The sequence below is a fragment of the Myotis yumanensis genome, unplaced genomic scaffold (assembly GCF_028538775.1).
Source record: "Myotis yumanensis isolate MYYU_CA2020_CCGP unplaced genomic scaffold, mMyoYum1.0.hap1 SCAF_16, whole genome shotgun sequence".
Taxonomy (NCBI): Eukaryota; Metazoa; Chordata; class Mammalia; order Chiroptera; family Vespertilionidae; genus Myotis; species Myotis yumanensis.
This window is the reverse complement of record NW_027223767.1, coordinates 20,227,757-20,245,301: the sequence shown is the minus strand read 5'-3', so window position 1 is coordinate 20,245,301 and position 17,545 is coordinate 20,227,757. Positions and strand designations below refer to the sequence as shown.

General features: G+C 39.1%; 1 protein-coding gene across 3 annotated transcripts in view; it reads right to left on the bottom strand.

Moving 5' to 3' along the window:
- The window catches only part of SSH2 (slingshot protein phosphatase 2), a 216,444-nt gene that overhangs the window by 147,533 nt on the left and 51,366 nt on the right, over positions 1 to 17,545 (bottom strand). For 2 of the 3 annotated variants that reach the window (XM_070394824.1, XM_070394823.1), the window contains exon 2: positions 11,093 to 11,173. The exons of the other annotated variant lie outside the window; for it this stretch is intronic. In XM_070394824.1, coding sequence (XP_070250925.1) covers positions 11,093 to 11,173 — 81 coding nt within the window. The remainder of the gene's footprint in view (positions 1 to 11,092; positions 11,174 to 17,545) is intronic. 3 annotated transcript variants of the gene reach the window in all.

The following is a 17,545-nucleotide window of genomic DNA, read 5'->3' as shown; positions in this document are numbered from 1 at the left end:
GGGTAAAATATTTAACTATAGCAGTGTTTAACTATATTCTGCACAGTGAGAAAATCTGAAGTCATTTTCAAGTTCCACCATTTCTTACTTTTTTTCAGTTGGGTCAAGTTTCTAAACTTTCTAAATCTCTGTTTCCTGGCTAATGAAAAGAAAATAGAATTCTACCGAGTCTCCTATCTACCTACTCCAGTACTTCTGTGAGGATCAAATGAGATGAGGCATGTGAAAACCCTTCACAGACATTTGGTTAAAGTGTAAAATGTTTGCACCTGGCTATAAAGCAAGTCAGGTTCCTGGACTGAAGAAACTCCAAAGAGGCTAGTCACTAGGGAAAGGAAGCCGGGCATTGCTACATGACGTCATTACTCAGCGCCCACAGCAACCATTTCTGGGCTGGTCTGGGCTGTGGACCACATTTTGCACCATGGAGTCTTGGCAGCATTGGCTGCGATTTGGTAGAATGTCGCTCCGGGGTGGTGGCGGGACCTGTGTCCCACTTGGGGGAAGCCTAGTGTTGGTTTGTCAGTGCCAGGTCTGTGGTGCCATTTATTTTAATGGCCTGTGCACATCATGGCAGCTCCTGCATTGAGCGTCTGTTCCCCTGATGGTCAGTGAGTGTCACAGCTACCAGTTGGATGGTCAGACGGACACTTAGCCTTTTATATTATAGACTAGAGGCCCGATGCACAAAGATTCGTGCAAGAATAGGCCTTTCTTCCCCTGGCTGCTGGCACTGCCTTCGCTCTGGCCCAGAGCCGCCTTTCCGCCTTACCACACTACCCAGAGGCCCAGAGCGGCTGGGGTGGTGCGGAACGCCTGCATCGTCATCATGGTGATGATGTAAGCGTCCCACCCCGGCCGCTCAGCGCCTGCATATGCAAATCAACCCATCTTTGTTGGGTTAATTTGCATACTCACCCCTGATTGGCTGGTGGGCATCACAAAGGTACAGTCAATTTGCATCTTTCTCTTTTATTAGTGTAGATTATAATTTATAAATTTTATAATGCCCCTTCTGGAAATTTGGTACAGTGTCATGGTATGAACATTGGTCACACCAGAGAGGAAAGTCACAAGCCTGGAGTCTATTCCAAGCACATCTCCGAAAGGCAGTAAAGCATGGAGCATAATCTTGGGAATCAGGCTTGAACTTCACCATTCACTGGATATGTGACACTAAGCAAATCCCTTAACTATTTTGGACTAAAATAACACCACGTTAGAGAGGCCCTTTTTGACAATTCTTTATCTCAATGGCCATTCTGCCTTGTTATTCTTTATTGTTATTTCCCCATTTATATTTTTCATAGCACTATCACATTTTATAATTGAATGCTTACTTGTTTTTTCATTATGTATCTTCCCCAATGGACTGTAAATCCCTTAGGGCAGAGTTTGATTTGTTCACCAATGGATACTCACACAAATAATTGTAGACTAAATAAACTCAGTTTTCTTCAAAAACAGGGATAACGACACTACTCATAATAGAGATATAATATGGGATAATACATGTAAAAAACATTTAGTATAGTGTCAGTCACATGGTTAAGTGGTCAACAAATGTTAGCCATTATTTAAATTATAGTTCTCAGCAAGTCATGGCCTTTGTAATTCAACTTTCCTAATTGTAAAGTGAAAAGAATTACTACCTCTTCCCTACTGCCAAAGCACACTGTGAGATTATTACTACTACTGCTACTACTACTACTACTACTACTACTACTACTACTAAACAAAAGGCATTAGGAGGAACTCAGAAGGTAAGTTTCCATTGATATTAAGAATTTGTTAAATTTACAACTCTCCTGTAATGTCTGTCTTAATCAGGACTCCATCCCAAGCACTGAGAACCCAGATATCTGGGAGAGCAAACTAGACCTGAGAAAGATAGCTTGAGTATTATAGTGGCAGCACTCGAGAAATTCATAGAAAGAATGGAGAATTAATCTGGCTATAAAATACCCCAATGATATAACCAATTTCCATTGATAAATACTATCTTAATCACCACCTGAAACATGAAACCTGGTTGTTTTTCAGCGACCTCCTCCTTTCCTACACTTCTAATAACAATGTATCTTTACAACATTCCAAATTTGGTCTTCAGATGCCCCCAAATCTGTAATCTTATAATTCCACTCTAAGAAATTTCTAAGGCCCACAATTCTGAACTCTGACTGCATGAAGAAACACCTATGGATGATAACAACGTTGAGTCTCATCCAAGACCCACTGAATGAGCAACTTCCAAAAGTGAGACTTGAGTATCTGTTTTTAAAAGTGTCCACAGATTATTTTGGTGCAAGCAGAGTTGAGAACCACTATTCCATTCGCCCCTTACCTCTTAACACCAGAATAACAATATTCCATTCAAAGGCAAAGGCAATCGGGTTGAGAGCTCAAGCAGGAAGTGTCAAGCAGGCTTGGCTGTCCTTATCAGCATTGCCACATACTTTAGGCAAGCGCAAGCCTCTTTTTCTTCAGCTTTAAACAAGAGATACTAAAAGTACTTAACCTGGAAAACTTGGATTCAACACTAAATTGAATGAAAATCATTTAGCATGTCTAGAAAATAGTAAGTGCTCAACAAATTGTCTTGCTTACTTACCTAACGGTAAGTTATTTCCAAACTATAATCTAAAAAAAGAAGTCTATACAATTTTATTAATAAAAAAAACCCTAAAGCCCTGCCATTTCCTGTTTTCACCACTCTCCTAAACTAATATAAGGGGTAAGTACACCAGAACAGACTCACCTCAGATTATAGAAGAAAGCTAACTCTGCTAGTTGGAGCTTTTATTTGGTTGATTTTTAAAAATCAGGTCAAGCTCCTGGTCTCTGCCTGTAATTATTTCACTGCTATATTTTGTATCCTCTTAATAACATCTCAAAAAGATGTCTCTGGTCAAAAGGAGGATCAGAAGTCAGATCAGTACAAATCTAGCACACGAAAGCACTGTATACCTGAGTATCATATTTAGATTCCTTTAGCCAAGGCATTAACTATGTACACTTTGCAAATTACTGTGCTAGGCACTGTGGCAAATATAAAGATGTGTAAGAGAAAGTTTCTAGCCTTTCAATGGCCATTTTATGAACTTAAATGTATTTTAGAAGTTGCCACAACTTAGACATGACACAAGCTAAATCAAGAATGGGAGGCGGGGAGAGATTAAACAAAGAAGTTATATGCATATATGTATAACCCAAGGACATAGATAATAGTGTGGTGAAGGCCTGGGGAGGGGGCAGGAGCAGGGTGGAGGAGGTCAATGGGGGAGGAGGAGGACATCTATAATACTTTTAACAATAAAGATAAATTTTAAAAAAAGAATGGTTAAAAAAAGGAAAGATGATTAGGATGCCCACTTTTCCCTCCTCCTCCCCTCCAGATCTGGACTATGAGCTTAATTATTCTCACAGACAACAGTGGCATTGTTCTGACTTTGTTGAAGAGATGGTGACACCATGGAATCCTATATCTGCCCTGCTCTCAGCACAGATAATGTGCCAGGCCCTCTAAATACTTTATATAAATTACCTCATTTTATTATAACAACTCTATGGACAAGTACTATTATCTCCATTTTACAAAAGGGGGAAGTGAGGCTTAGAGAAGTGGAGTGACAAAGCCTGTATGTGGTGGGACTTTGACCCTTGAACCTGAGCTCTTTAACTATTACATACATGATGCTAAGCCCTGATTCTGGAGGTCAGAGAGGGTCCTCTAAAGCGCAGAGCCTGATGCCCACATCAAAATCCAGGATTCTGGTTATTTCTGGGGGATGATGGCTGGGAGGATGAGTAGTGACTGGAAGGGGGCAAGGGTTGGGGAGCTGGTAGAAGAGGAGATTGGTGAATGGGGAATGATAATACTCCATTTTGAGATCTAGGTAAAGGTTACACAGTTTCTTGATGTGTTTTTGTGAAAACTCATCAAGATATACATAAAAGTGCAAAATATGTACACTTTTGTGTATGTATATTTTATTTCAATAAGAGTATAATATACGAAGTACAATAGTGCTCTTTAATTCTTAGTCTTTATGTCTAGTAGTGTTGACACCAGAAGAGTAATAACCTCTTGTGTTGACACTGGAAGAGTAATAAACTCTTGGAAAACTTTATCCTTCATTGTCACAGGATTACTAAGGATTTGGATCAATTAATTTCAGTATCTTATCCTCTCTTTAAAAAAATTTTTTTAAATTTATCAATGAGAGAGAAAGGGAGTGGGGGAGGGAGGGATAGAGGGAGAGAGGGAGAGAGAGAGAGAGAGAGAGAGAGAGAGAGAGAGAGATTGATTTGTTGTTCATTTATGCATTCATTGGTTGATTCTTGTATGTGCCCTGTCTGGGGATCAAACCCGCAACCTTGGTGTATCAGGATGATGTTCTAACAACCTGAACTACCTGGCTAAGGTCTTGCTCCTCTTTTATCAAAAGCCTAGCCAAGGAATTTCACTAAAAAGAAGTTAATTATATTGTACCTGAATTATCAAATGCATACATACCCTCCGCCAACTTTTATGATTCTAGTCAATATCACATTTTATCAGCTCTCCAAGGAAACAAATATTAGAGATTGAAGCTCTGATATGGAGGTGCAAAAATTAGCACAGCTAGAGTTAAAACAATGGTCCTTAACCCTTGTTCTCATTAGAACAATACTGGGAGCATTTTAAAAATACTAATACCTGGGTCCCACTCACATAGATCCTGATTTAACTGGACTGGGGTGAGACTCTGTTATTAAATTATTTTAAAAAGGTTACCAAGTGTAGCCATGATGAGAACCACATAGTTAATGACAAAGCAAAATTTTAAAATACCCTTTACTCAAGATTACTACAAGTCTCATTTCTCATGTCATCCAATAAATTAAGATTTTAAATAAAGAAAATTTGAAAATTATTTCTCATTTGTTTTTCTAGGGCAAAACAGTCAAGCTATTCTTTCTTATATCTTACTCTGGAACAACAACAAAAAATAAGTTTAACATCACAGAAGATTTCTACCAGTGTAATCATTTGGATCAGACCCACTCCCAAAGGAAAAAAAATAGAAATACTGTTCATGGTGAAACATATTTTTGCCATCAGCAACACTTTTATCTCCTTTCCTGAACAGGTGCTCTTATCAGCAATCTCTCTAGTACTATGCAGCAGAGATAATGCAAAAACAATTCAAATAATCCTGAACCCTGGTGGGACAACTGTTTGCTGTTGACTAACTGGCCACTTGAAACTCATAATAAAATCCACATCTCCCTAGTAATAATTTTTCTTTTTTTGTTGTTCTTTTTATATTTGTGTGTGTTGGTTACTGCAAAGGTGTCTCTGCAAATGGAGTCTTAAAAAGAAATAAAAAATACACACAGTACAGAGAGCTTAAAGGAAGAGGGTAAACATAAATCATCAAAAATGACCACATGTACATACTGTTGGCCTACATCACCATCTTCCAGCCAGCTGGCTTATCATTGTATCTGCAGGTTTATCCACAAGCCCCTTGTTTGTGCTCACAATCACGAGAGACTTACTAAAGTAGATTTAATGATGATAGCAGTTTCTCCCTCTTTTTTTAAAAAAAAAATTATTGATTTCAGAGAAGAAGGGAGAGGGAAAGGGAGAGAAACATCAACGTGAGATCGGTTGCCTTCTGCACGTCCCCTACTGGAGGTCGAGCCTGCAAGCTGGGTATGTGCCCTTGACCTGAATCAAACTCAAGACCCTTCAGTCCTCAGGCTGATGCGCTATCCACTGAGCCAAACCATCCAGGGCCAGTTTCCCCCTCTTAAGTGTAGTTTTACTTCTGAGCTAACAAATCATTCATTGTTTTTATCATCCCATACAACTTATTCCAAAACTTAAAACATACAAGAAAACAGGATGCTTTAGAAGAATCCTGAAGATTCAAGTCCCTTTATCTTCAATCCATATAGGTAGGTTACTCCAAAGCTATAACTTTTTAAAATTTTTAAATTCTTCATCTTGAATTTAGTATTAGGTTAAATATTCTCTCTCTCCAAAGCCATTCTCCCACTCCACAAAATGATACAAATGAAAACATCCATAGCAGATGCCATCTAGAAGGATACTGTTGTATTCTGAGATATTTGTCCTGCACTAGAGGAGAATGCAAATCTACAGTTTCAAAAAGTATTCTAAACTAAGTAATTTTTACATTTTTGATTTTCTTTTTGTCTACCTCTCCACCTTTGATTCTAGAAGGTGGCTTTTTCTTTCTTTAACAACAAAAGGCTAATACCTCTTCCTTTCACTGCACTATCCTATATAATAAAAGGCTAATATACAAATTGACTGAACGGCAGAACGACCGGTTGCTATGACATGCACTGACCACCAGGGGGCAAACACTCAACGCAGGAGCTGCCCCCTGGTGGTCGTGTGCTCCCACAGGGGGAGTGCCGCTCAGCCAGAAGCTGGGCTACGGTTGGTGAACGCAGAGCAAATGTAGCGGTGGTGGCAGGAGCCTCTCCCGCCTCCTCGGCAGCACTAAGGATGTCCAACTGCCTAAGCTGTTGGTCGGACATCCCCCAAGGGCTCCTGGACTGCAAGAGGGCGCAGGCCGGCTGAGGGATCCCCCCGAGTGCATGAATTTCATACACTGAGCCTCTAGTTTAAACATAAAAGCTGTTTGATTGCACAGAAGAAAAATGCATTCCCTACAAGGATATAATATCCAAGCAAAGAAATGATTAGACCATAAAAAATGCATAATCACTTATATTCGTCCCTCTTCCTGTAGAGGGTGAGAGTGAGATCAGAAGAGCATGGAAAGGAGACAAAAAAATTAGTTGTATTCTTAGAAAATAAACTAATATAACAAGCATTTTCCTGATCTCCAGGCTGGAGAAGAAACAACCCTACAATAGTAATGAATTCATTTGTTTCTAGCTGAACCCCCACAAGCACAATAATTGGAATCTCAGCTCATGCAGAGCTCTTTTTCTCCTTTAAGGCAGGATAGCAGTAGTTATGGGGGTGGGGGATGGAGAGGACACTCAGGAGTCTCAGTGGCTGCTACAGCCACTAGTATTCCAACTTGCCCTAGTCACTGCCTATATTCTTTCTTATCTAGAGCCAAAGTGAAATTCCTGAAGCTAGGGCTAGTATCTTCCTCCTCTATGATCTTTTTCAGTCACACCGTCATCCTGCTCTGGGGCCTCCAACTACCATGTGCACAGCAGAAGGAACAAGTAGCTGCTTCTATCCTTTATATGGTTCCCTAGAGGCTGAGTAGGAACAGAGACCTCGAGGGCTCCTCCTCTCTTCTGGAAAAGCCCCAGAAGATCTAAAGCAGCCAACCCTCTTCCAGAGAAAGCCATCCCTTTGCCTCCAGCCAAACTTCCTTCCACTCATTCACAGATTTCTGCTCTTCTCCCCATGTACTGCATATGAATGATTTCCATGAATATCCATAAAACTAATTTGTTGAAAAATAGATTATACATTCTCCTAGGGTAGATTATTATTTTTTTAATTTCAGCTTTACTGAGGTATAATTGACAAAAGTGTAAAATATTTAAAGTGCAGCATTGTGATGATGTGATATACATATACATTGTAAAAAGATTCTCCCCATCTGGTTAATTAACATATCCATCATTTCACATATTTATTCTCTTTTTTTCCTTCTGGTGACAACATTTAAGATTCGCTCTTTTAACAATTTTACAACACACTAGAGGCCTGGTGCACAAATTCGTGCACCAGTGGGGTCCCTTGGCCTGGCCAGGTCAGGCCGAAACTGGCTCTCCAACATCCCCTGAGGGGGTCCCAGATTGCTAGAGGGCGCAGGCCAGGCCGAGGGACCCCACCAGTGCACGATTGGGGCTGGGGAGGAACCGTGGGAGGGCTCGCTCAGTCCTGATGGGCTGGACCCCAGCAGCAAGCTAACCTACTGGTCAGAGCGTCTGCCCCCTGGTGGTCAGTGCATGTCATAGAGAGTGGTTGAGCAGCCTAGCATATCATTAGCATATTATGCTTTGATTGGTTGAATGGACGACTGGACACTTAGCATATTAGACTTTTATTATATAGGACTAGAAGTCCGGTGCATGAAACTCGTGCACTGGGGGAAGGGTGTCCTCAGCCCAGCCTGCACCCTATCCAATCTGGGACATCCCTCTCACAATCTGGCACCACTGGCTCCTAACCACTCGCCTGCCTGCCTGCCTGATTGCCCCTAACTACTTCTGCCTGCCAGCCTGATCACCCCCTAACCACTCCCAGCCAGCCTGATTGATGCCTAACTGCTCTCCTGCTGGCCCAGTCACCCCAACTGACCTCCCCTGCCAGCATGGTCACTCCTAACTGCCCACCCCTGCAGGCCTGGTCCCCCACAACTGCCCTCCCTCCCCTGCAGGCCCGGTCACCCCCAACTGCCCTCCCCTGCAGGCCCAGTCGCCCCCAATTGCCCTCCCCTGATGGCCTGGTCCCCCCAACTGCCCTCCCCTGCAGGCCCAGTCACCCCCAACTGCCCTCCCCTGCCGGCCTGGTCCCCCCCAACTGCTCTCCCCTGTAGGCCCGGTCGCCCCTAACTGCCCACCCCTGCAGGCCTGGTCTCCCCCAACTGCCCTCCCTCCCCTGCAGGCCCAGTCGCCCCTAACTGCCCTCCCCTGCAGGCCCAGTCGCCCCCAACTGCCCTCACCTGCTGGCCTGGTTGCTCCTAACTAACCTTCCTTGCAGGCCCGGTCACCCCCAAATGCCCTCCACTGCAGGCCTGGTCACCCTCAACTGCCCTCCCCTGATGGCCTGGTCCCCCCCAACTGCCCTCCCCTGCCAGCCTGGTCACCCCCAACTGCTCTCCCCTGCAGGCCTGGTCACCCCCAACTGCCCTCCCCTGCAGGCCTGGTCACCCCTAATTGCCCTCCCATGCTGGCCTGATTGCCCACAACTGCCCTCCCCTGCTGGCCATCTTGTGGTGGCCATCTTGTGACCACATGGGGGCGGCCATCTTGTGCGAGGGCATGATGGTCAATTTGCAAATTACCTCATTATATAGGATAGTTTATCAACTATAGTCACCATGTTTTACAATAGATCATCAGACATTATTTTTTTATTGCTGAAAGTTTGTTCTTAGAGTAGAATCCATATTTTATGCCTAACCCCCATAGTCCTAGGCCCGATGATTTGTACATGACTGTCAATCAATGCTTGGTGAATGAGTGAATGCATACATAAATGAATGAGTGAATATAGCTAACCAAATTTCATATTTCTGTTATCACAAGATTAAAGAGAAAGTTCTTCAGAGATTGACTTTATCTTCTACTCTCCTTTACATCAGGTTAACTTCTATTTCAAATAGTTGTCCAGATGCCATACCACTTCCTTTGAAGAAAATTCAAAGTGGGGATTTCAATTTGTTTGCTCTACAAATAATTTCTTTTTCAAGTTTAAGTCTTCAAATTGGAAAGGAGCTCTTCAATCTCCTTTGATGTGAGGGTGCGAATGGGGAGACAAGAAAAGAGAAAAAAGTGTGGGAAATACTCCTTGAAGAAACAAAACGGGAGGAGGATCTAATACCTTTAAAAAACCAGCCAAGTATAAATAACTACTTTTGCCTCTTGAAGAGAAAAAGCAAAACAAATCTGACTTAAATGAATGAAAGCTCTGGCAATAAAAAGCAATCCAGGTAATCTGCAAATACATATACCCAACTAATTATTTCTAAGGAGGAAACCATTAAAATTAGAATCACATTTCACTACATGTGTTCAACTTCATAAAGATATTCTTCATGTGGATTTTCACTCACTGGTCTCTCTAAGACAAAATCAGTCAAAACAATAAGTCCATCCAAGTCCAGAGGACTGCAGTGCAGAATGAACAAAATAAATCTTGTAGAATACTATACAAGGAGCTGGTACATATTCTGTCAATGATGATGCTGCCTGCTGATAATGAGCTCACTAATGATTGTCAGCTGAGATATGATGTCAGTGCTGCCCCTGCTTATCACACACTAGACAAAGAATATAACCTTTCTACCCTAAGTATGTCATCTGCAAATGTTGACAATAAATGAGTGTTCATGTGAATTCATCAGTTAATGTTTTCAAGAACTAGAGAAATGAGCACCACTTCAGCTATTAGTGAGTCACAATAATGACTTCATGCCATTCCAGACTTCTCATCAATGCTGAATGAAGTGCCATCAGGTAAATCAATATAATAGTCAAATGAGATTCTAAAATAGTGATCACCTTCATTGTGCCATGAAGGTAAAGTAAAGAAGACAGATTAGGAGCTGTGGTGATATATAATTGAGAGGCACAGCTTACTTGAAGAGAGAGCTTCCATTAGTGAAACGTCAACAAAATTTATAGAGTGCCTATTATGCAGTAAACATCCTGAAGTTGACAGAAACAAGGTTTCTCATCGAGGTTTGTAGAACCTAGGTTAGCCATGGCTAGCAAAGGCAGTTATTCTTATGGAAGATATATTTAACATTTAAAAAAGTAAATTTAAGTCATTCTGTAACTTTAGCCTGATTCCATGGGTAAGTTGCAATAATTCGGCAACTTTGCTGGGGATCAGATGAGATAAATAAAATTAATAACATCTCATGAAATGTAGTTAAGATGATCTAGCTGATTCTCCAGCCAAGTAATTATACTATTTGGCTTAAGATTATCAACAGCTAGGACGTATTAGGTCTATGTATATGGGGGAATAAAGGTACAGTGGCAGCGCCAATGCTAAGCAGTTGTCACAGGGAAAAGGATACTACTCGCCAGAAAAAGAAAAAGCATCCTCCCCCCCCCCCCCCCCCAGCAAAAACAATCATATTCTCTTTTGAGGGAGGCTTACTCAAGCTCCCAGGATACAAAATTTTTCTATTTTTTTATAGATATGCTTTGAGGGGAGCTTATTATGCATATAAATATGCCATACTATTGTATATACATTCATTCTAAGTCACTTATTTGCCTTCCCAGGTATTTTGCTGAGTGAGGTCAAATAGATGAAATAATAGGCACTATCCCAGTTGCATTTAAAAGCCAAAAAGCTTTCACTCAATCACCAAAGACTGTATAAAATCATATACCTACGTACATTGGAATCACTAAAGATTTCTGATTCTTCGCATTCACAGCAAAGTAATGCTGCTGATTCACTGTCTTCCAACTGAGAGCTCTGTAATACAAATAAGATTGTTTCAGAGATCCAGACGAATGGGGCAACAAGCATGATGGGAAAAGCCAGCAGAAATCACTGATTCAGTGTTAGCTCATAGGTGAGAAGCTGCAATTCTGATTAGCAATCACAATTTTGGAAAGAAAAAGCCAACAGGTGATTGTGATTGAAAAGTTAATTATGTTCGATTAGCTGAAGCATTTCTGTGGTTTCCAATTTATAGGCAATGGGATGTTCTTCTATAAAAATGGTGCTACTAAGTCTTCATAGTATGTACTCTGGACTCTTCTCAGAATGGGTAGGATTGTGTTCATTTATCTTCATATTCAAAGGTACATATTTGATATGACTGTTTAGACACAGGCTTTAAAATATAGCACATGATTGGGGGGTGATCTAACCACTAGTTTCATTAGCCCTCTGCTAGCAAGTGTTTATAAGACGAGCCAAAAGACATGCCCTATTCAAGTCTCTCTGACAGATTCCAAAAACACAATTTAAAACCTTCCTTCCACTCTCCAATCTCTTTTTCAAAATCTATCTGGAAGAGTGATAAGGAAAACAGGACAATAGAGTGAAACAATTAGCTGGTAACACAAGAGTATTTTCCCATTATGACTAACAATACCACAAAAGAGAGGAGAGAGAGGGAGAGAAAGAGGGAGAGGGAGAGGGAAAGGGAGAGGGAGAGGGAGAGGGAGAGGGAGAGGGAGGGAGGAAGGGAGGGAGGGAGAGAGAGAGAGAGAGAGAGATGCAACTGTGACCCAATAAGTTCTATTCAAATGCTTGCTGTTTAGGAAACAGCTGCTAGAAACCCAGCTATCCTTACATGGAGATGTATATGCTGATGTCATCAAAATTTCTCACTACCACATGATCTAGTAATCCCACTTCTGGGTATAAATCCAAAAGCATTGAAATCAGGATCTCAAAGAGATATCTGCCCTCCCATATTCATTGCAGCATTTTTCACAAGTGCCAAGAGATGGAAACAACCCAAACGCCTATTGACAGACAAATGAATAGAGAAAATGTGGTATCTGCATACAATGAAATATTTTCAGCCTAAAAAAAAAAAGAAAAAGAAGGAAATCCTGCCATATATGAGAATATGGATGATCCTGGAGGAAATTATACTAAGTAAAATTATTAAGCCGGCCACAGGACAAATACTGCATGATTCTATTCTTTAAGATATTCAAAATAATTAAACTCATAGTAGCAGAACAGATGGTGGTTGCAGAGGTTGAGGGAGAGGAGGAAATGGGGGTTGTTGTTTAATGGGTATAAAGTATCAGTTATGCAAAATGAATAAGATCTGCTGTACAGCTTAATCCCTACTGTTAACAATACTCTATTGAACATGAAAAATTTTTGTTAAGAAGATAGATCTCGTGTTAAATACTCTTACCACAAACAAACAAAAAAACCCCAAAGGGCACAAGGAAACTTTTGGAGGTGATAAATTTGTTGTTACCTCGCTTATAGTGATGGCTTCACAGGTGTATGCATATGTCCAAATTCATCAAATTAAATACATTAACCATGTGCAGTTTTTTTGTGTATCATTTATATCTCAATAAGCTGTTAAACAAAAACTCACTACCAGTGGCTAAAACTGAATCATCTATAACTACTCTATGGCTATGCTAGTTGACTCCTACTTTGATTTTTCCAAGCTGGGGCTGTTTCAACCTGCAGAACACCTGTAGATGTTAAGAGTTTGAGAGTGCAAATAAACTTAAATGAAAGAAAGTAAAGTTCAGAATTACTATTTCTGGGAACTGCCTTCTATTGGTTTATTTCCTTCTTACTTTTTTCCGACTGTGATCTTTTGCCTTTGTTTTTTCTTCTTACAACCACGTCTCATCTTTCATTATCCCTCCCCTCTTCCTCTTTCAGAAAAAAAAACAAGCATTTAAAATCACTTTCTAAATCCTGCAAATGCATAGTCTCTTTATTCCTTACTCCTTTGCACTTTGGAGGGGGAAAAATTTACAGTCATTTGTCTTTTTATTTTTAGTCAGTCTAAAAAATACTTGAAGACTTCTAAAAGTTACATTATAAAAGCTAAAGGCTCAATACATAACAAATAAAATATTCGGAGGAATTATAAGGTAGAAACCAAAGCTGCTTTCAATTCTCCCAAATTCTTATATTACAAAAGATGATAACAGATAATATTAAGCAGATCAAAAGTGAAATGTCACTGCCATAGCATATACAAACTGAAAAGAGAAAAATACAAGGTAATTAATCCAAATTACTCTAGTTAAGACTCTAAAGTTTTCGTTCTTATAAATATTTCATGTTTACACTAGCTTTTTGAAAATGATCTTTCAAGAAAGAGGTCCTGTAATGACACCTGCATTTTTACAGTTATTTTAAGACTTTACTGTATACTTATTAATTGAAATTCAATTAATTAATATACAAGGTAAGTGTGCTGGTTGCATTAAATATAATTGCTCCACTGGCCACCATCTGCCATTTGTTGGTTTTACCTACACTAGTAGCTGTATTCTTTCTGATCCACGCTGTTTAAGAGTTACAGCTGGTCTCATCTCACTGGATCATTCGATGTTAATGTTCAGAGAACTCTAGAAAATTTTTAAGAATTTAAAAATAAAAATAAAATGATTAAAATAATTGCTTCAGGGAACAAGTATTTACTTGCAACTAATATTTTGTTCTAAATTAAATTCTAAACATCCCAATGGAAGACAAAGGATATTTCAAGATCTTTCCTATGCCTTCTGAGGTACTGGGTAATTCCAATTCCTAAATTGTTCCTGGGTTCTGCAGAATAAACTGTTTTGCTTATGACTATAAAGGGCTTATTCCAACAATTAATATTTAGGAATTATATTAATATAATTTAGCATATTATTAAGTCAGCATATTCTTGAGAAAAACGATAAGATTATCTAAATAGATGCGAAAAGGTATTTGATATGTCAAAATTTATGACAAAGATTTTACCTAGACAAGAATCAGGAAGACCTGTGGGAGGAGCTCTCAAACCCTATGTCCTCAGGAAAACCCTATAGAAAGAACTCTGTTTACAACAGAGCTCTATGGCTGTAACAGCCCCTCTCCTTAACTTCCTTTTTCCCCTTGTAAAGGGTTTTTTCCCACTTCTTGTGGAGTGTGTGCACAGGACTTGCCATGTCTGCATCTACAAGAATGCAATCCTTTCTTTTACCCCTGAAAAAATCCCTTTTGGTGAAGGAGCACCTACTTGACTTGTCTTATGGTCAACAGATAAAAATTAACAGTCATTTTTGGTTTCAAACATTTTTAGTAAGCGAAGAATATGTACAGTACTTCTCAGGTTGGTGGACCCTTACCTCAACATGGTCTTGTCTGAATTTCATATTGTGGAAACTCCTCCAATGTTTGTTCTAGCATGCTGATGGTGATCATACCCAGTTTGTAGTATCAATTTCCTTTTCTTTCTCTCCCTTCTTTCCTACCCTCCCTCCCTCTATTTTATCATGTCCCTTCAGCCACTGCAGTAGAAATTTTGAAGAGAATTAAGTTAAATTCATATTCTTGCATTGGAAGTACCAAGTCCAAATCTTAACTAAACTAAATTGAGTTCATTTTCTGGCCCTGCCACTTACTAGCCATGTGGTTTTGAACCTATTACCTAATCGCTCTGAGCTCAATTTCCTCATCTATGAAAATGGGCACAACAATAACATCTATCCAATAGAGTCGTTGGGAAGACTGTATGAATGATAATGTAAGAAAAGCCCTTAGTTCCCATGACTTTTTGTAGCTGCTAATAAAAAAAAAAAAGTAAAGCACTTAGCATGATGTTGCTACTACTACTGTTGTTTCTAACAACAATAATAAATATGATTATAGTAATAATAATCTCCTTCCTACATGTACAAGAATTACACACTTGGATTAAATTCTCTTTCAAAGAAACGTTTGCCATCTAGGAAAATTTTGCTTCTATAAAATTATAAGTTTTTCACTTCCAAATAAAGACAAATTTGTATTCCCTATATAACATTGGAGTATTGAGCTCACAGGGACTCATTCATTAGCATTTATTGTACCCCCACTATGTACTAAGCACTTTTCTGGGTGCTGAATTAGTTACAGTAAAACACCAAACCAAAGGAAAAGATAACTAAACAGATTCCAAAAATAGTGTTTTGTTTTTGCTTTTTATGGATATCCAAAACCCACAAATATAAGGATATGGCTCTGTGGCCAAGTATACCCCTTTGGCCAAGTATTGTTTGGAGAAAAATATAGGCTAAGGTTGTTGGTAAGGAAAACACATCCATGTATAACAAGAAGTTCCAAGAACAGCTTCTAAACAAGAATTACAGTAATAAAACATTGCAATCTTTATATGGAATATATGGTGCAAGGACTCATGTACTAAGAAGGATGTTTTGAAAAGTGTTAAAATCTAACTTGTGCAGTTACCTAACAACTTGCAAGCGGAAGTCTTAAGAAATAAGTCCACAAGAGTCAAAACCTGTTGTTACTGTTAAGTCTCTTTTATTATATTGTTTGAGGTTATGTGCCTTTAAGAAACAGAAAACACTGAGTGTAGCATTTCTTTTGTCTTTCCTTTTTCCTCCATCTTTTCTGTCTACAACCTTTTTTGGGAAGTTCTAATCAAGTGAGTACATTGTAGTTGTTCTGAAAGAAACAAGAGATTTTGAAAATGTACTGACAGACCTCAAACAATAAATGCATGTGTACCCTAAAGCCTGAACACCACTTTGGGACCAAGATCTTTTAACCCTTTAAAGGCAAAGACAAGAAGTAGGTCTTATTTATTCGGACACTTAAGTGTAACTGGATTGACAAAGCAATTTCATAGCCTAAGGATGACCCACCTGAGAAAACTCTCTCTGCAGTCCCTAACTCCAAATGACACATTTAAAAAAAACATTATTTCTTTTTAAAATTATTACATCCCAATAACTTACATTTTTTATAACTCAAATTTGTACCTTTTGACTCCTTTCACCCATTTTGCCCATCCCTGAACCCTGACAACCATTAATCTGTCTCTTGTCTATGAGCTTGGTAAGAAACATTATTTCAATATGTAATATATGCACATGGTAAATAAGATTCAGAAGGTGTCAAAAAGTATTTAATTTTTCTTCTCATCCCTGTCCCCTACTTCCTAGTTCTCTACAACCCCATTCCCAGAAGTAATCACTATGCCAGTTTCTTGAATATCTTTTCAGAGATATTCTGTGTACATAAAGCACTGCATATGTATATATCCTTTCTCTAAAATACATAATGGAAGCACTTCACATTATACCTATTTTTCTATCATTGCCTTTTACAATATCTTTGTTTCACTATTTAAAAATTTTTAAACTGTGGTAAAATAACATAACATAAATGTACCATCTTAATAATTTTCAAGTGTAGTGTTTATTAGTGTTATATTCACATTGTTGTTCAACCAATCTCCAGAACTTTTTTCATTTTGCAAAACTAGAAATATAAAACCCGTTAAAAAAAAAACCCTCCTTGTTCCCCTCTCCGACAGTCCTGGGCAACCATTATTCTACTTTATGTTTCTATGAGTTTGATTACTCTAGGTACCTCAGAAATGGAATCACATAGTATTTGTATTTTTGTGACTGGCTTTTTTCACTTTGCATGTCCTCAAGGTTCATCCCTGTTGTAGTATGTGTCAAAATTTCTTTCCCTTTTAAGATTGAATAGTATTGCATTGTATGTATATATTATATTTTGTTCATCCATTTACCTGTCAATGGACATTTATTTCACTATTTTTGATTACTGCATAATATTCTGTTTGATAGATGTTCCACAATTCAGTCAATCAGTCCTTCATTAAGTTAATTGTAATTGTATTTGTTTTATAATTTGCTGTATAACTAATTCCCACAAACTTGATGGCTTACACAACACAAATTATAGTTCTGAAGTCAAGAGTCCTGATATCAAAGTGGTGGTAGACCCATGCTTCTTCTGGAAGCTTCAGGGGAGTATTATGGGCTAAAATATGTCCCTCCAGCCAAAATTTTATGCTGAAGTTCTAATTCCTAGTCCTACATAATGTGACTGTATCTGGAGATATGGTCTTTAAAGAGGTCGTTAAGTTAAAATGAGGTTATTAGGGTGGGCCCTAATCCAATATGACTGGTGCCCTTATAAGAGGAAGAGATCAGGACACACACATGCAGAGGAAAGACAATGTAAAGACCGAGGGAGAAGACAGACATCCACAAGTCAAGGAGAAAGGCCTGAGAAAAATATCAACCCTGCAAACACCTTGTCCTCTGACTTCTAGCCTCCAGAATATAAGAAAATAAATTTCTGTAGTTTAAGCCCCCATCTATGGTACTT